At 36.1% G+C, this 21,186-nt stretch overlaps 1 protein-coding gene across 1 annotated transcript in view; it reads right to left on the minus strand.

The window, feature by feature from the left end:
* Positions 1–21,186, minus strand: part of GALNTL6 (polypeptide N-acetylgalactosaminyltransferase like 6) — a 442,063-nt gene that overhangs the window by 252,426 nt on the left and 168,451 nt on the right. The window contains exon 3 of the mRNA XM_048303651.1: positions 5,759–5,897. Coding sequence (XP_048159608.1) covers positions 5,759–5,897 — 139 coding nt within the window. The remainder of the gene's footprint in view (positions 1–5,758; positions 5,898–21,186) is intronic.

Consider the following 21,186-nt stretch of genomic DNA (forward strand, 5'->3'; position numbering starts at 1 on the left):
TTTAGCAAGGCAGGACAACCCAAGTCTGTCTTTCAGACTGCTGAGGGAATTAATTCAAATTTATCTTGGAGTATTGGATTAAAGACAAACTTTAAAATTTTAGTCTTATGGACAATATACATAGGCTAGATTGTGACAAATGCACTGTTTTTATAAAAAGAAAGTAACTAAATACAATGCAATAACTACTTTTTTTGGGGATTCAGATAGGTACTACTGCCTATGTATCTAACCATATCCCTTTCCCACGAGTCTAGTTTTTGCAAAGTGTACTAAAACATCATTATGGTTTAAGTACAACTACTTTAAGAAACACAAAAATGGAGTCAATCAAAAAACATACTGCCTGGAGAAATCCCATTACATATTCACTTTAGCCTCTTTTAAAAATACAATGGAGGCCAACCACACTGCATTCAAATGTTTTGAGAGAGGCACTCAGGCATTCTCTCAGCTTCTGCTACTGAAAAGGAGAGTTTCAGATATGCAGAACCCATGGAATGAAATTTGGGTTTGTTATTAGAAAGAAATAAAACCTCATTAGTGTTCAGGACACAGAAGATTTAACAGCCCTTAGCTAAACCCTCTTATTTCTTTGATTATGAAAATGCATTTCTTCTGAGGGTTGTGAAAAATTTAATGCCTAAGAAAAATGAACATAGTTCAGACTTCCAAAAAGAAACACTGCTGGGAGTGACAATGAAGGGCCAGTCCTTCACATAGGAAGAGCAAGACCAGCAAAAAAGGATTAGAAACACTGACTCCAGCCCACACAGGCTTTTAAAAACCAGAAATTACAGGAATCAGGTTGGACATTCTTGATGCACAACAAAATGGTAAGAACTTCATTACCAAATGAATCTATCTATCTACGCCCAGGGAAACCTTAAAAGGATGGGATATCTTGCAATAGATCACTCAGGCAAGCTGGGAATGATTTGCACACCTGATCTAAGACTAGCCAAGTCATAGAATAGCTTGAGCTGCAAGGGATTCACAAGGATCATCAAGGCCCTGCACAGGACAGCCCCAAGAATCACAAAATTTGCCTTAGAGCATTTTTTCAAACATTTCTTGAACTCTGTCAGGTTTGGTGCTGTGACCACTTCCCTGGGGAGCCTGTTCTAGTGCCCAACTACCCTCTGGGTAAAAACCACCTTTATCTAATATCCAACCTAAACTTTCCCTGACTCAGCTTCATGCCATTCCTTAGGGTCCTGTCACTGGTAACCACAGAAGAGAGATCAGTGCCTGCCCCTCGTCTTCCCCTCACGAGGAAGGCTGCAATGAGGTCTCCACTCTGTCTCCTCCAGGCTGAACAGACCAAGTGACCTCAGTCACCCCTCATATGCCTCTAGATCCTTCATCTTCATGATACTCCTCTGGATGCTCTCCAGTAGCTTTTTATCCCTCTTATATTGTGGTGCCCAAAACTGTACACAGGACTCGAGGAGAGGCTGCACCAGCACAGAGTGGGACAATCCCCCCCCCTTGTCTGGCTCTCAATGCTGTGCTTGATGCACTCCAGGACATGGTTAGCAGCAATTAATCTACAAATTTTAGATAAAAGGAGACCTGCTGTTGAAATTAAGATATACAAACATACCAAACAAAATATTTTAAACTATAAAGCTTGCAACTGTATTGGTATCAGGGACTAACTTGAATTCCTTGATTCAATAATGAAAGGCTTAAAAATGGATTGTCTAGTATACAAAAACTTAAGAGCTTGAAACAGGATAGATCACAAAATACATGTTCACTGTTCAGACTAGTGATTGCAATCCTTTCCCCAAGCCTCATTAAAATCACATTTAGAATGCTATTCAAAATGCAAGTCAGATTCATTTTTGTTTGTTTGAACAAAACAGGTATTAATAGCAGAATATTTGATAATGTGGAGAAGATAAGAATTAATTTTAACTGGTACATTCAATGTTAGAATAAGTAGCATTTCTCTTTCTACAATAGAAAATAGTACTGCCAACTTTTTCCCTAGCATTAGAAGGTTTGTTGTATTCTAAACCACAGAAAGTAGCATGAAGCAGGTGAAAAAAGAAATGAATGAAAACACCCTTCTTGTGGGTTTTGAAACATTTCTTACATTGGTACAAAATTTATAACCCCTAAATATTAATTCCATCGCTTTCTCTGAATAGTACCCAAAACTCAATGCTGCCTTTCACTTAGGGTGACCAGAACTCTTACTTTCACTAAATCAGTCCTGAAACCCAATAAAATGAGGTGGTAAGCCTCTTTCAGAATGTTATTTAGAATTTGGGGGGTAAAAAAAAAAGTTGTTTTGTTTGATTGTTTCTTTGTTTAAACTTAAAGACAGCGGTGACTGTGGGCAGAGAACAGAGAATTAGCTAATATAGCTTGGCACCCATTGTGCCAAGGCTTTCTCACAAGAGTGGGGCAGAAACAAAACATCAAAGACTACTCAAAAATGGAAAAAATATTCTTTGAGCACAGCTATGAGAGATGGAAAAAAGACATAGGAGACACTAGAGGGATGCAAAAAAAACATATTGAGGATGCAGGAAAGGTCAAGTCAGCCTTAAAACAGAAATTAACTGTTTCATTTCTCTATGGATTTTTTTTACAGCACACACATTTTTCTGTCTCAAAAAGGAAAGAAGAATCATTCATAACATCTTGCTGAAGTGTTTTAAACATCACAGGAAAAACATAAGAATATTATTTAAAAATTTTGAAAACCTGAATTTCTAAGAGCTCAATCATCTAAACATTTGTTTAGCTCTACCCATCCCCCTGCCAGAAGGTGTTATTTGCAAATCCTGAGCCCAATTTCCAAACAGACTCAGAAAAGTTTATTTGGATTAAAAAGGGAAAGTTTTTTATGCTGTCTTTGCATACTTCCCAGAAAACCAAACACTTGGAAGTGGTTCTTAAAATTTCTTTGGTTTGACTTTGGAATAAAATATTTTTGAAGTTATTTTAGAGGCATGTAGAAACTACTGCAGCTGCTCTTTTGATTTAAGTAAGTTTTTTTCAAATTACAGGATTTACCACTCAGTTTTGTTGCATTTGAAGGTTTATTTTGTGAATTTTCTCTACTGACAGCAATAAAACCATTCTATTTGGTTCTATAAAACACATGATAGATAGTGTTTTCAGGAAACCAGTCTTCAGCAGAGGAGGACCATTTTCCCTGCGCAAATGGCATACACTAAATAGAAACAGAGGATCAAAACTCAAACTTTATAATACTAGTATCTCTCACAAACATGCATAAGATGGTACTTAAAAGCCTCAAAGCAGTTAGAAGCTCCACAATGCCAAACCCTTTATAATGCTCAAACCAGACCTGCCTGCTACACCATACCTGATTTATCTACTATAATGCTACTGAAGAGCACCCTTTTCTTGGAGAGAAATTACCTAATTTTCCAGTAGTTTCTCTGAAAGCAACTTTATTACTGCCATGGTTTAGTCCCAGCCTCTAGCATGGATGACATGCAAATTCATGAAGAAAACTAACTCTACCCCAGCCAAAACCAGCACAATAACGTGTGAACTACTCCACATTTCACACCACTTCTGAAGAAAGACATTTCCAAAAGTGAAGTGCAGTTTGAGACTGGCCATATTTAACACACAGCAGCCAAGAGATGTGCTTGTTTCTAACAGTAGGTCAGAAAGCATTGTGAGACTTAATGTCTCTTGGAAGTTCAATAAATACATTTCAAGGTATAGCTATCAGAAGTATTGAGCCCAGTTTTGTCACCTTAACTGATGCACTACTTAGTAGGCAATTATAGCACAAGAACCTTTTTTTTCTCTTTACCTTTAGATGGTGATACAGTCAATTAACTAATGGGCTACTTGTGTTATGAGTGTTTAACATATGGAAGGTTAGCAGGACGTGACTCAAGTCAGTTCAGCCAGGACACTACTAAAACATCCCCCATACGAGATTTCACTGAACGCCACAGGAAGCCAGCTGTTCGGAACATGGAAGCAATGAAGGCATCTAAGGATACAAGCTTCCCAAACGAGACCTTTAGGTGCAAGCCACAAAAAGATTTGTCCTGGGGAAAAGAGGGCAGAGAAAGGCTGGTGTGGCACTGACTCGTTCCTAATACGCCGCTTCTGACAACACATCACTTCTGGGGACATGCATGGAAATGTCAGGGACTGTGAGGACAGCAGCAGGTAGGAAAGAGGTTGCCAAAAGACCAATGTACAAAACCACAAAGGGATGATAAACCTGACAGCTTCCTTTTGTGTTTAGTAACTGTCCTCTGCAGTTTCGCTAACAGAGGAGGTTGCCAGATGAACATATTTATTATACCAGCAATGTAATCTACCACAGCTTCAAAGCCATACAGCTGTACATTAAAACTCGAGCTTCTTGGAAGCACTCATCATATAATTTCTGGTAATTTGGCAAAGCAGAAAGCAAAGAACTTACATAAAACATACAGCTTGTTATAACAATATCTTTCTTTTTACTTAATTTTATGCAAACAATACTAATGTATACAAATTGAAACAGTTTTTTTCTCCAAACAATGCAACAATTTTATTTTACAATTAACAATTAAAATTAAATTAGAAACATTTCTAACAAAAGGTTAATTCCTCTGCTGTCAATTTTTTTAAACTCTTACTACGCAAACGTTTATATACTATTCATTCTTTGAAAAAGTTGCACATTTGACAGAAAAAGTAGTGTTAGTTGCCATGATATTTCTCTTCTCCCTGAACTGAGAACTTCTGCCAAGAAGTTCTGCTCTGTTCTCTAAAAACTTTTTATACCAAAATAAGTTAAGAAATGAGAAGATATCTTAATGTGAAACATTGTATAATAGAGAGAATTGTATCTAAAGAAAAATACAAACAGTCACAGAGATTTTTCACAAGTATATTTTCTTCACTCCTGTACCTTTCTCCCATACACTAGTTGCATATCATCCAATTAAAAGAGGGGGAAAATGCCAGGTAAGGAGACAAATCAAATCAGCTCTCTCTCCAGAGTTCAGAATGGCTCTAGAGGACAAGAGCCTGGAGCCTAGAAAGGCAAAAGTGTCCCTTTTCCTATCACAGATAGGAAGCTTGACTCTTTGTATAAGGGAGCCAAAAATTAAAGAACATGAAAAGCAAGTTAGGTTTGCTGTATGATGATTTTTAGCTCAGCGGTTATTTTCCAGAATAACCTTTATCCCATTTCTCTGTGTTATATTAGTGCTGTTAGGGAACAATACCATCATCCAGTGTCCTCAAATTCTGCCTGTGCCTCGTGCACATTCTGTTTTTACATAATTCTAAACTACATAAATCAGCTGATTATAAGCACCCTGCAACCTGCAGCTATTGGATTGTTTTAACTTTTTATGTAATAAAACAGAAGAAACATTTTGCAAACACAGACAAAAACTGTATACAACTCTGCTCGCCAGCCCAAAGACCTGCAGCTTTTAATCAAATGAGAACATGAGAAACATGTGAATGCTTTTTAGCACAATTCATTAGACAGAAATTTAATAAAAATCATTCTGTAATGAAAAGAGGCCTTCTATAGTCTTAATGTGTTACTAATCAGATAAGAAGTGACATTAAAAGACAGAGCAAATGATTTAACAATGGTTGTAAATTTTCCACTTCCTATTTAAAGAAATAATTGTTTTTGTTGACTGAGGGTTCATGTTTTACCTTCCTGAAAACAACTGCTTTAGAGATATACAAAGATAAAATCTTAAAAATTAAATAGTCCAGGAAACAGTTTACATACTTGGGATGGCGGATGTCCGGCAGGGATCGTTCCAGTGCTATATTGTTGCTAACAAATATGTTGAAGCCATTTTCCCTATAAGCAGAATCATCGTGGTCTTCCTCTGTAAGAGGGTACGGTTTTCCATGTTCACCTTTCCCTGTAACAAAACAAAACAATTATTTGCCTCAAACTGACAGCAAAAAATGTACTATGACAACAAAAAAAAAGTTACACTGAGCTTCAATTTGTACACTGTGCCTGGAACACCTCAAAGAAACTTCTCGCACTGTCTTTAGCAACAAACCTGTTATTTCCCATACAAAACCAGAAAGTAGGTACAAATAACAAGGCTCAGAAGTCACTCTGAATTCACCCAATTCATCTAACTTTCCTCTTTCCAGACACACAATCCGGTTAAAGCCATCTTATACAGAAAAAATTCAATTATAAATTAAGCTAAGACCTTTCTCTTTCATAATAAAATTATGAACAAATGGATCAGTTCCAGCAATATGCCTTTCAATCAGTATGAGGAACCCAGTTACTGAGTTACTTTACATTATAGCACCCCTACCACATGCTCATGTTTTCAGACTACAACTTTAGCACTGAAGTTTATGGCATCCAACTTTCCAGAAGAAACAGCAAGGAAACCAGACATTTTGCTCTAGGCTCCTGGAATACCCTTGCACTCCCAGGGATAAGACAGATGTACTCAGTGTTTCTAATGTCACAGCACTGTGGAGCTGGTTTCAGAAACTGGTCACTTTGTGCTTCCCCAAAGAAATCATCTGCTTATTCCCTGGCAAAGCACAGACTTTCTATTCCAGGTTTTTATTCCCAAGTTAATTCTCATCATCAGTCACTCAGCTTCCTTAGTACCCACCTCAGGCTACTATACCTCTACCTCTTCCAGTGAGAGAGCAGAGAACAAATAAAAACACTTCAAAGAAAATCAGAATATAAAAGCCTTCAATTCTTCTCAACTACTTTTATTCTTCCCATTTTTGCAGAGGATCTACTTTTCAGAGTTGCAAAACCCTTCAAGCCTACTCAGGTTCTCAAGAAGATATGCTTTCCTTTACATCTCATAGATCACGTTATAACCTCTCTGTCCTTCTACCTTCAGGCTCCCTCTTAAGAAAATACCTCCTTTTACCTGGGCCCTTACAGAGAAATTAATCAGCTGGATTCAATAAGTGACCAAGGGCATGTGATCCTCAGCTAATTAGGAGCAGCTACAGGAGTGGATGAAGAGCAAAGCAACCAGAAGCTGAGAGAAACATCCAGTGGTATTCTTAAAGCCCGTAAGCCTTTGTCAGTGCTCTATTTCACACTGCACAAGACATTAAAAACACAGAATACACAACTAAAGGTGCTGTAGTGACTCAATTTTAGACTTTTTTCAGCTAAAATAGTAATTTTTTTTATTCCAAAACTTGTGCATATTTAATTTCATTTAAATTCTTAATGAAAACAAATAATGTTACTTACAAGGAGGGAAAATTAATTTGTATCATGAAACACTTTCTGTTTATGCTATTCCATTCCTAACAGGTATTTTGCCATTTTTATCCCCAAATGTATACAACATACTAACATAATGCAATATCTGAGACTAAGCTTCTATGTGAATCGTTATGATTTCATGCTAATAATGGGGAGGAGCTATGATTCTAAAAAAGCAGCTAATGAGTCAAAGTACTACTCAAAGTTCAATGGTACAATTGTATCAAATATGATTCATAATAAAGTAACACTAAGCTAATGTCATTCAACCCTCAAGACATAGAAATTTTAGCTCTTCTCTTTCAGCATATATCCTAATTAGACCAAAAGTAAATATTTTAACTGGTAAGAGATTTATCCAGGTAGTTGCTAACATTGTGAAAATTCTGAAATAAATGGTTAAAAGATACTATTGCAAATAATTTTTTCTTTTTTCTATAAGATTTCCTGTGTATTCCAGCTATTCACCCTGTACAAAGAGAGGTGGATTCTTGCTTTGCTTTTCTTAAATGAGTCCATTTGGGTCTTCAGGAGATGAATATTTTTCATAAGAGTAGAGTTTTCTTCATAATGTCCCTTGCTAGTGAGACTGAAGACAAGCATTTTTAAACCCGTCTCCCATTCTTTCCCACCCAATATGGAGCACTATCACTGTGCATAAGCCAAAAGCATAGATATCATGGTTGTTATCTAGAGCAACTCAGGAATGGGCAGAACTTTCTTCTATCATGCTGTGTAAGGATCTGACCAAATTGCTTTTGCACTTATGCAGTACAGCTCAGCCATGAGGTGCACTAGAATGTGTGAAGCATGACTCTTTCCTAACACTTTATTAAAATACACATGTAGAGTATAAACAGCGGCTTGTGCCCTTTTATAAATGTTGTGACTATTTCTCCCAGCTTTTTGTGTGCTTGCTCTCTCACCCTGCAGTTCCTCCTGATTAGCTAAGGATCATTAGCTAGGCGAGCCATCTATCAGATCCAGCTGGAAGCAGTTTGCTAATTTCTCTAAAAGAGCTAAGGTAAAAAGAGACTATTCCTTATGAATGACCTTGGAAGGAGAGAAATACAGAGGTCAGAAGATAAATGTTAAAAAAAATTAAGTAAGACTTTTGGGTGATCATTAGACTTGAAGGATTCCCTTTGTAGAGAAAAGTGCCATGTATGAGTCTTGTCAGCATTAAAAAAACATCCTAAGCACAGAAAACTCTTTTTTTTTAGGAGGATTTACCTTCCTACGTGTCAGACAGTAATTTCTATTACTGCACAATGGTTTGGACGTGGACCTAAATGCCAGGATAAAAATGGGAAACTTCACAATGCAGCAAGAGTAAAATTCTGGTGCAAAGGACCATGATTAAGTATAATTTCCCATTACTGGTTACAGACGACTGCTTTAAATTTATTGATAGACAGATATAAGCCCTCTTATATTGTCTCTTCTGTCTGAAGGCAAAATAGCAATACAGAAAGTGTAACAAGGCTATAAAGTACTGTAGGAACTGAGAGTAAAAAAGTCCAATGGTGAATTTTTTGGCCTCTTTACATCTAAAAGGAGATTCAACCAAATGTGATGGATAAAATCAATCCAGCACTAAGACTTGATACTAACTCTCTGAGGCTGGTTTACAATTGCAGTAAAAATAACCTCATGAACTAAGGACAATCAGAAGTTTTAGTTCAGGATTTTGATTTTTCAGGAAGGGAGAAACCCAATAATAAGAATGACACATGTATTCAACCTGGGCCCAAAAATCCCATCAGAATGTTCCACTGCATGGGAAGCCTTACAGCAGTTTCATTCACACAGTGCTGTCTTACCTTTGTGATTACAGAATTACTAGTCTGATTGATTACAGTAATCAATGTAAGCAAGTATGAAAATATGCTAGGTTTTCCTCTTAAGGCACTATGATGGTTTTGGAGTTAACATCCCTGAATTGCTTAGTACTATGTTATTGTAAGAGTTTTCATACACCATCTTAAAATGCTTCTCCATAGATATGCAGATAAAGAAAAGGTTAAGTAAGATATTAGAGACATCAAGATAAAGTACTGGCTTGGCCAAGTATTAGATACTCTGTACAGACTTTTTTAGCCCTACTCAGGGATGTTCCTATCTCCTAGGAAACCATACACTGTATAACACATCCTAAAGATTTTCAGTTCTATGCTTGACAACTTGTGATATCTGATAGTTCAAGGACACCTCAGTTAAGCATCTTCTGCTTATATATTATGCAGGTACAGTAGAAGAAGAAGAAGCCCTCTTGTTCAACAGATGGTACAAAGGGAAGATGATTAAAGTGAAACAAGAAAATAAAAACCATTCTGTAAACTCAGTACAAAAGTCAAATTGCAGAACAGCCACATTGGTACAGTTGCTAGGTACTATAATTATCAAGAGAACAGGGGTATTGCCATCAAAATAGATCAACTGTAAATCAATTTGAATAAGCAACAGAAGAGGAGTTCTGCACTACTTCCATATGCAATGGATAGGGGAACTTGCTTAAAATTATAAACAAGAAAACACACGGCAACAGGTTCTCATTTCAGGGTGTTTTGGGTTCTCTTTTGGAGTTTTGCTTTTATAATTCAGATTAACATTCTTTATAATTCAATAGGCATGGTAAAAAAGATTGGCTTTGCCATGTAAGTTCAAGAAGTTAAGCAATTGCTTGACATCTTAACACAGGAAACCAAGTGGATAAAGAACATCAGCCATTCAGTGTCTGTGGGGAAGAACTGTGTACAACTCTGAATTATTTACTGTTTATACTCACTGCTATTAGTTTACTCAGGCATGACTACACAGCTACACCAAGCCAAGACTATAATTCACAGAAGTATTTAAGCATAGCCTTTAATTCAAGCATTCAAGCATCCTTTAACCCTAAACCATTTGCAGTAGGGAATAAGAATTCTCCATGTGCTAAATGCTTTAGTACATGCAAGCAGTCTGTTTTAATACATGAACCTACAAATAACTAAGTCTTCTTACTTATAGCGCATTTTATTATTTTGGATAAGTTAATTCTGCCATTCTTTAAATTATATACGAGGAATTATCTCTAAATATTCCACTGAGAATCTATCACAGCTCATCTGCGCTCATCACACATGAACTCCAACCCCATCCTCTCCCATGGAAGTTCTCACAGTGAGAACAGATCTTTCTAGAGCAATCTTTCTACACAGAACTGAAGCCCCATGAGGGGTGAGTGAGTATATTTCTTAGCAAAGGTAGACAGAGAAAACACAAATTCCAAATGAATGCAATCACACATCAGCCTCAAAGAAAGAGTGTGAGAAGTAAAATGGGAAATAAAGATCAGCAACAGATTAAAAATATTTGACTCGGAGATCTTATGTCATTTTGACACCTAAACTTTCACACAACTTTTTTCATCCCTGATATGGCAACTGGCCAAGACAGAGGGCAAAAACTCTAAAGCAATCTGTGGTATCTTTTACATAATTACTGAAGTTTTCCTAATGCACAGTTGTATACAAGTCTCCCATCTCTCACTGTGAAGATCAACTTCATATTCTTTAGATAAGTAAAACAGATTTGCAGCTCAAACTCCCAGCACATTCTGCTTTTTTGGAAGTGAATTTCCATTTGAGTACAAACAAAATAATTGCATTCCTTTTCCTCACAGGAGGGCAGGGTGTGGAAATCACCTTCTCCTTTCATACTAGAAAGGGAATTGCTTGTTTTGAGCAAGTGCCTTTTGTGGTTTTGCACATTTATGTTAATTTCCAATAAAATGGATTAAAACTTTAATAAATGCATGAAGGATCTTTGCCAATTTGTTACGGAGACAGAATTAAAACTGCATGTCTCACATTAAAGTAATTCCCTTCATATCAAATGGAACTACCCAAGTTGCAGATAATTTGTAGGTGTATATTTATATGTATATAAAATGGCTTTCAGGTTGAAAGTAACGAACATTTTTCTAACTGTATGAGTAGTAAAACAACGGCATAGGCAATCCAGAGAACTGTGGCATCCATGTATAGGCATGCAACAAATGATACCATGACTCTGAGAGATGATCGATACAACTCTGGTCATCTATTAAGGTGGATCCCAACATTATGAGCACTATGAGAAATAAAAGAACTGAATATAGCTTCCCTCAGAGTCCATAAAACTTGCATCAGAAACAGAAGTATATTTATCTCAAACTTATTCTACTTTTCCTAAACTTCTCAGAGTATCTCACTCAGTTGTACAATTTCATTACCTTAATTTATATTATAGGAAAGGAATTTATTTGATTTTACATCAATGGAAATAGGATCAAAAGTATCTTTTAAAAATTATTTTATCACTACTCTACCTTTTAGCAGCTTAAAAAGGCACTGCAGTAAGATTTACAACACTTTTAATTATTTATTACATAACTCTGTAAAGATCTGAGGCAATATAAAAGGCTTTTTCTTAGCATTACAGAAGTAATCAAATCTTACTTATGCAAAAACCTTGTCAAGGAAATCCTGAACAATAAATTTTTAAGCAAGAATAAATTATTTCTTTACAAATATATAACGAAATTTATTTATTACAGTTTCAATATTGAACTACTACAGAAAACAACAATCAAAAATTCACTCAGTTTTCTGTTAGAAAGTATTAAAGTCCCTACTATTTTATCTATCTTCAGATGACAGTAGTACATACAGGTTTTCTCTCCAAGGATCACGTAGTCCTTGGTAAATGGTATAGAGATGTTACTGGGAGCAAATATGAGGCTTTGTCCTCTCTGGATTGCTGCTACAGTAATACGATATTGGCAGGAGAAATATGAACTAAATTGCTTCTCTCTTCAGGAATGTCTTTATACAAATAGCATAGGTTGGGAGAAAAAGGGAGAAAAAACATGTAACTTTAAATTTCGTATTTTGACTGCCAGAACTAAACAAAAATACCTCAACAGAACAATGAAACCACAAGAACAAGCAACCAAAAAACCCTCCAATCAACCAAACAAAAGAACCAACAGAGAAGAACATGCTCCTTAAAAAAATTTAGAAGAGTACGTTCATATTGTACTGTAGTTGGATCTTTGGAGTATTGCTTGCTTATCATTCACATGAGATGAAAATGAAAGGAACCTGTTACTAACACAGAATGAAATCTCTACTTATAGCAGTGATGTGTTCTGCCATTCCTCAACCCAGAGTCGGTAGGAAGTAGGTAAAGGAAGAGTAGTTCCTGAAGAGAGAGGAAATGAGAGGGACAAATAGGAAGTTCTGACATGTACTTATTTTACAGATGTTTGAGTAGCATTTCTATAAAAATATCCAAGTGGAAAAAAAAAGTAAATTGCAGCCTTGTAACTGTATTAAATATAATTTCCAGATTTCCACAGACTCAATAGGCCTGGGCCAACTCTTCATGTTAATTTAAGATCATAACTTCTGTGTCAGACTGCAAGGAAAAAATGGCACTAGATTTTTTTTTTTTTAAGACTCCATGAAGCACGAGAAGCTGATTACCAATATTCTGTATATATCACAGACATGTTAGCACTTCATGTGCATTTTTTTAAATATGAAACAAGAGGAAATGATACAAAGTGACAGTGGTCAGGCTGAGCACCACAAAAATGCAGTAGTGGCAATGAGCAGAAGAGTGAATGAGTGTACCAAGTGGAGCAAGCAACAGCAACATCTGGCAGAGTGTCAAAAGCCCCAGGTTGCAGCACAAAGCTCTGGAAAATTCAGCTGGGGCTTGTTGCCTTGCAGGACTCCACAGCTCCCAAGAGTAAGGCAGGCTTTGGCTCAGGAGTGGGGAACAATCAGCTGGCCCAGCTGCTGCCTTGACGAAGTGGATTGCAAAATTATTATTGTTATACTTCAGGAATTTGCTCTTATATGTTACCTGTTTATCTGTCATAAAATAATGTTTGCTGAGTTAATTAATTTTCAAGAAGAAATAATTAGCTCAGTGCTCTGGAGATTAATTCTTGCAGGTATCTAGGCATTTTACTAGATGTCACTTTAAAATGCAACCTGGCCTTTGCTGTTGGCAGTGGTGTCCTAGCAGAAAAATGGCATTATACAAGTAACCATTGGAAAAATCCAACTCTGTATCTTACAACTTTCAAATAACCAATATGAAGTGAGTGATATAAAAACAAGAAACTGTGGTTTACCTTAAATATGTGGATTTTTTCAATTAATAATTTTCAATTAATTAATAATTAATTTCTAAATCTTATAGTCTGTGCTTTATGGAACATTAGAGTAAAGTACCCCTCAAATTTTTCATTCATTTGAAACATTAAAATGCAGCCTCTAAATTTCCAACATATATATTGCAGAGTTAAAATACGGGGGGGGGGGGGTTGGGGGGGGGTAAGTGAATGCTTTAAAATATATAATGAGGTAAACCAGTGGGATTGGTTTATTTTAGCAGAAGAATGACTGCATATGAACCCTGAAAAGTCAACTGTCCGAATAAGCATTTCACGAAAATAAGCAATAGAATTTTTCTTAAAAGATATGGCTTTTAAAACTTGCTGCAAGTACTACAATGGCTTGCTGGGTAGAAAGACTCATTCTACTCCCCCCATTTCCACTTTAATAAGTCTAGCAAAAATAAAAGAAAAAACCAGACCAATACAATTTGGTATTTTGTCCAGTGTATTTAGAATGCCACAGGGTACAATGCAAGATAAGCAGCAACACATGCTGTTTTGATATGAATTTCTCTATCACTGCAGCAGAGAAGCAATATCCTCAGTAGTATTCTGCAGGCTGAGCTGAATCTAATCATAACTCTGTAGCCAAGGGATGCACAGTACATCTTCTGTTTAGTCTAACTACTTATCACCAAACGCCACAGCCACCAGAATGTTTTTTTCATTTAACATTAGAACAGACTGGCTGTATACTATTAATCAGAGCCAAATACTGAATGAGCAAGCGTGTGAGAAATAGAATTCAACCATAAAAAAGGCTTCACAGTTTATTTAGTAACAGAAGGATCTCTCAGGATAAAAAGTATCTACTATGGAACACAACCTGAAAAAAAAAAATGTACTAATAATGGTAAGGTGTTTGTTTCAGTCACACAAAATGCCTCAAGAATGGCATTCCAATAGTCTCTAGTGCCAGATGGTGTTATTAATGTGTACGGTCAAGCTGATATCTTGAAAAAGCTCAAACTAAAGTGTCCCTAACAGGGTTAGGTACAGGAACCAAACAGACCCACAAAATAATGCAGAATTACAGTTGCACAGGTAGCGTTTCAGAAAACCTCAAAATACAAAATGATAGGGTCATAACAATTAATGTAAGAGTTATCCCTGCTTCTCTATTTTTCTTCATTCTAAGACATATTATAACCATGTGCTGTTTACTGTATATCATCACAGGAAAACAAATAGGATGTTCCATGGAACAAATTTCTTAATATGGAATCTTTTTTTTGCCTTTTTTTTTCATGAATTCAACCTAAACTAGCTCCAGAAGCTGGCTTTGTGGCTGTCACACGAAGAAGATGGAATAACCTGTAAAAAATGAATTTAGCTATGCGTGAGTCAACAGTGTACAAGTGTAGTCACTCTTGTACATGAAGCATTATTCTATGACGTATATCCTCCAGAGAACATAGGAGCTGTCACAGCTCCCAGTAAATTTGGATTTAGCCTGCATGACTCCTACAAAAAAACCCCAAAACAAAACAAACCACGAACACCCCTAGAAAACAACAACAAAAAATGTGTATATATATATATATATATATATATATAAATTATAACCATTCTTACATATGGAGATAGTAAATATTCACAGTTAAAGTTTGAGGCAGACCCAAGAAGCAGAACTAAGCCATCTGATTCCCCACATGGTGACTCAGTGACAAGGACAAACTTATTCCTTCCGTAAATCTGAGAAGAATGACAATGAGCAAGCAGCATTTGCAAACTCAGGGCAAGTTTCACAGGTAGTACGTAAGTGGTTTATTGCCTTTTCAGGTCCATTGAGATTTATACATTATAAGCTGAGTATGCAAATAATTACCTGTGTTAATATAAAAAGCCGGCACCCCTACAAATTAGGAGATGCAAGAATTAACATCAAGGTAAGCAATATAAACCCACATAAAAAACTGAAACAAGTGATGTCATATTCTTGGGACTGGCCTGCATCAGTCTTTCTGCTTTACTTAGAACAAAATGCATTTTGTTCTATCACACCCAAAGTAACACTTTGAATCTCAGTGCTCTTCTCTTTTTCATGTTTTCATTCAGAAAATCAGACACATTACTCTTCTGAAAACTTTTAATACTACATATACTGCTCCATATACTCACTAGTACCACACTACCCAGCTACTGCCTTTCCTTCTTCTTTTAAAAGATACTAACGCTGCAATCATTCGTATTGCCTTTTATCATTCAGTCTGTGGTTTAAAATGCATTCTTTATTTTAAAAAGTCTTACAACTGACTGACATTTCTGTAGTAAGGGGAGCTAAAGTTAATGTTTGACCTGCTACGAGCAGAGCTCTACACAGCCCTTTTCCTCCCTTGCCATTGATTCACATCTTTCTGAAAAATACAAGTCTAATTAACGCTAACTATTTTTCAATGCCTGACACAAATTTGAGCAAACTTCCTGTACCAAAGTCAACTGAAATTTCCAGTCAATATATGCTGTCAAATCAGGCAGAGGCAGAAGTGGAGACCTCATGAGCCACCTCAGCCAGGATCTGAACAAATTTTAAACTAATTAGTTTAAAATATTTTCCATTCAAAAGGACAACTCATCACTTACAGAACACAACTAAACGTTTATCCTAAGGCCACATTTATGCATAATTCAGTAGGAACCCAATATGTCCATTGGGAACTTCTTTGAATAAGTTAAGTTGTTGAAAACTGATGTCGGGATTCAGCCAAAAGTACTTGCTGGGTTTTTTTTTTAATTTTGTTGATATCTGGGTTAAAGGAAGCAAATAAAAATGTATTTTGAAGGCCAAAATTTTAAAATTACAGTCTTTTTTTTCCCCAAATCTTATATAAATGACAGAACTCAACTAGTATTATTAAAGGATAGACATTCAAATTATAAATTTTGTTTGTGAACCAAAACAATACTTTCTAATTTTATCACACACAGAAAAAAATGTCAAGTACCAACACAAAGTCTCACATGTGCACAGCTTGAAATTTCAGGTGTATATGAAGAAAGTCCATAAAAATTTCTTTCTCACTGAGAAAATTTAAAAAATGTTAAATTCCATTATGCATATTTATGATGTATTTATGCAGCACACAGTAACTCTGAATTCTACTTATGGCTGTATGATTAAAAGCCCCTCAATAAATCTGGTTTTTGAGGAGAAAGATCTTTAGCAACCACGTTAAGAGAACAAGCATACACAATTCCCTAGCCCTCCATAACCACAGGTAACAGAGGAGTAGGACGTAAAGTTTCAGATGCATTACAAGAAATTCCACCATTTAAGTTGTCAAGTACATTTAAAACTAGAAAAGCAGAAAGAAATCATCATACCTCATACCTCACATTTTCCAGAGAGGAAAAAACCCCACTTAGTTTGTCTATTTTGTTGCTATTAATTCATCCCTGCATGTCATTTAACTTAGAGAAAGTGTTTCTGCATATGCTTAATTTAACTTTTCCTGTACTTGCTTAAATAGTAAACCAACATCTTCACAATAGTGAGAGAAATTATGACAAAGGACTTGGACTGGATAAAGAATTGATGTTCTACTATGGTGAGTTGACCCTGGCTGGACGCCAGGTACTCAGCAAAGCAACTCCATCACTCCCCTCCTCAGCTGGACAGGGGAGACAAAATATAATAAAAGGCTTGTGGGTTGAGATAAGGGCAGGGAGAGATCACTCACCAACTGCTGTGATGGGCAAAACAGAGCTGAATTGGGGAAAAATTAACTTATTGCCAAGAAACGCTCAGGGTCTCAAAACTTCTGCGTATGACTTCAGAAGTCTCCAAAAAAGAAAAAAAACATGAAAACATGATCTGTATCACAGTTTCTTACAGAATTTAAAATGTTGATCATTGTCTAAACTGGGAGAAAAAAGTCATTTCAATACCATACTGAAGTGGCAGTATGTTAGTAATGTGCTTAACTTACTCATTAATAGCAGCTAATTAAAACGTCAGCCCTCCAGAACTTTAACTACTCACAGCTTTCACTCTTTTTGTGAAGCATATGAATTCTGGGCTTCTTTCCAGTATAACCACTTCAGTAAAAGCTGGGAACAAAATATATAGAAAGAAAATCCAAATAAACTAAAACGTTATTTATTTAGAGGCTTCTTTTCTTTTCCTGTGACAATATTAGAAATAGATTAGCAGCAGAATATTTGGTCTCTCAATTAAAAAATCCTTGAAGTATTCAATAACCAGGGTTGCTCAGAAAGGAGATCTGGGATGACAATAGAATCAGTATCCTTTTAGTGTCTGCAACTTGCCCTCTGGAGACTACTCCTTCCCCACTTTATACACCAGTACCCACTGTGTTTCTGATCAGTCTCACCTTTTGTAAACTGGCATGGAATAAAAATGCAAGGAGCAACTAAAAGTATCAGTAACCTCATATACATTAACAGTAGTTTCCAAAACACATACAAGCTATCCAATTAATTAGCGCATAAAATAGAAGTAATGGTCAGGGTAACCTGAAATTATTTCAGCTATCTTTTAAAAACATAAAAACGTAAACCATTTCATGAGAAATTTCAAGAGAAAGACTGTTTCCATATTTTAAGAATACTTATAATGACCCTTAGATATGCATCTTGATTTTTTAACTTTTTTTTTAATCTAAGCATTTTTCCACTGAATTTCCTGACAAGTTTTACTATTCCCATTTCAACATCACCTGCAGAACCTTTACTGAAGATTGCCTAAAAAAAAAGTTCATTTTTACCTTGTAGACAGCAGAACTTTCACAGAGGTTGGCAGAACAAAATGTCACTCTTAGAACTGCAGTTTCTTTTTTTACTTTCTTTATATTAGGAGGAGGATGGATTCCCCCAGACACCACTTCACTGCAAGCATGCAGGGCAGACAACTTTGTGTCACATAATTACATCCAAAAGGTAGCTCTGTTCCTTGAGAAGCAGTGATTACAGGGCATTGTTTGATGAGCTAGTGTCTATAAAGCAAATTATAGCAAAACAATCATACATCTCTGCCTTTTCACATATATTCACTGGATGTCAGACAAATGGTTTCACTAGTCCAATAATTTTCCTCTGTCAGCTTGTTTAATGAAAACAGGAAGGAAAAGAAAGAAAGTCACCTTACACATATTTCAGTCATAAACTGCATTGAGATAACTATACTAGACTTTTGTACTTGCAAACTTAATTCATATCCTCAAAAGAAAGAAGCTATGACAGGAAAGTAGGCACTATTTATTGGGTTTTATTTTTTTTAGGAATCCAAACATCATGTTGTCTTTTTGAAGACCAAAAGGCTAAAACAATACTCCAAAAATGTTTTTTGTGAATGTAACTAAGTCTTCTGCTAAACTGTATTTTCTATACATGATAATAATTAAGTTTACTGCATCAAGTCAAATGAAAGCACATATAGAGTATCATACAGAAACACATTATACATAATTTTTGAAGAACCTTAACAATTGCAATGTTAAGGAAAGCAAGTAGTGAATTTTAGAGTGAGAGCTTTCTACTGTCTTTGGAATGGTGTGCTTGTGATTATAATGGTGATCATTCTCAACGATGAAGTCTGTAACATGCAAGGTTACTGACCAGGGTGCAAGCAATATGTGGCACTAGCATACAACACTGACAGCAAATTCCCCAAAATTATAATGTAGATTAGGCCAAGAAAGAGTCTTGCTCATTTGCCAAACCTTTAAAATTGACGTTCATAAGGGTTTTGACCTAGATTGAAGCTACAGGAATGTCTTTCTTAAATCTTTAAAAGAGATGGACTTTAAAGCTGGTTGACAGCAGTTCATTGCACGTTTTAAAATTAAAAGATGACATAAAAGTAGTAGGAAAAATTCCATTTTCTCATTGCATCTGAATTGAAAAGTATGATCTTGATAGGCTATAATTGCTGCCAAGTACTTGTTCAAGCTCTTTTACTACAGTTTAATCAGAATTCATTTCCTTCTTCTCTGTATTTGAGTTTTCACAGCAAACTGACATTTCTTTGTTCCACTGAGTCAATCAATAATTGCCCTGAACTGACAAACTTGATCATTTTTACACCCATCACAAGAGACAATGAGCCTAATTTAGATGGTCTATAGAGATCTCATCCTCCTTACACACAGACAGGTCTAGCCTGAAGATCTCTAAGCTGTTTGTTCATTCCAAACTCTCTCTCCAAATGAGCCACGTTTTTGAAGACTGTCCAGATAAAATTCCCTTTCCAGAATTACTGCAAAACATATCTCTCTTTAAAAAATCAACCAAACATAAAACTAAACCAGCCAAGCACCTACAGATAAACTCCTACTAAATATTACTTAGATAGCCCTGAAAACATTTAAGCACAAAGAGGAAGATGACTAACAGAGCCAAAAACGAAACCATCATTCGAGACTGCAAGTGCAAAATTAAAAGATCCGTTTTAGCTGAGACGTCCTCTCATACCCCTCCCTCCCAAAAAATCTCCAAAACACAAAACTTCTAAAGTCAAGTTTCCTTTTTTTTCAGGAAGCAACTCTATTAAACTCCCAAGTATTACACATTAAATACATTCACCAATATCAGCTCTTGATCACTAATATTGATCTAAGTCCATGAAGACAGGTCTTCACCACTTTGCAGAATAGGTAATACTAGACTTGGGACTATCACAACCAGATGGCATCTGCTTCTTATTGTTTTATTTAAATTTTATTTTTGCTTTGGCTTGTTTCTTTTTTTCTTTTTAAAACGGTGTGAGCACTCATATCAACTTTCAAATACAACGGGAGAAGGTACTAGAGAGCAAACTTTGGTTTGTTAAGGATTTTTGAAACCACATATCCCTGAACAGATGAAAACATAGAGAAAGATGAAAACGTAGCAACTTTAATATTTTTTCTAGGAGAGCACTTCTTGAATTTTGGATACTAGTTTCATTCAAGAATATGTATCACTGATACAGTGAGAGTCATAAATATTTCTTGCCAAGTTTCTGGAAATACAGTTTTCTTTCTGCCTATCATGGTAAAAATCAACATGCCAATGCCCAGCACAAAAAAGTATACAGAAGATAATTTTCAGTGTTCTAAATAGTAGGAGTCATATTATGAACTGTGCTTCCTCTTCCTCAGTTGCTCTGGTAGCTCTTAGAAATTAGCTTACCAATTACATTTAGGTGGTTTAACTGATGAGTTTCCAAAGTGAGTGAGTGTGTGTGTGTGTGTGTGTGTGGTGGGGGAACAGGGAAGGACTGGGAAAGAATCACATTTACTTCAACCACAAAAAGGGCCTCATATCTGGCCACGGCAACAGAGGTATTGTGCTTTAAAATAGAAGCTTGGTTCTGACTTACAGCCACCTATAAACTCTTTCTAGAGTGGCAAGATTTAAGTGGCAAGAATTCTATCATGTACACAGTTTTCTGACCAATTCTGTACAGCTGCAGCTTTACACTTCCTAGCTCTTCTGCAGCGTAATATAAAGTTGTAACTTGAGATCCAGTGAGAGTGTGTACCCCAGCTATCACTTAAATAACACCATTTCACAATCAGAGGAAGCCACTCTGTAGTTACCCAGAGAAAACCTTGTGATGAAAAACCAAAACACCAAACCATATTTTCTACCTATCAGAGTTTAAACTTCTGGAAAAGGCACCACTGGAAAAAAAAATTCTCTTTCCAAGTAATTATCTAAGAGTATAATAGTTTTATTGTGCTTGGCACCCAGCTCCAGGCTGATCTCACTGTTTTCA

The sequence above is a fragment of the Corvus hawaiiensis genome, chromosome 5 (genome assembly GCF_020740725.1).
Source record: "Corvus hawaiiensis isolate bCorHaw1 chromosome 5, bCorHaw1.pri.cur, whole genome shotgun sequence".
In the NCBI taxonomy this organism is placed as follows: domain Eukaryota; kingdom Metazoa; phylum Chordata; class Aves; order Passeriformes; family Corvidae; genus Corvus; species Corvus hawaiiensis.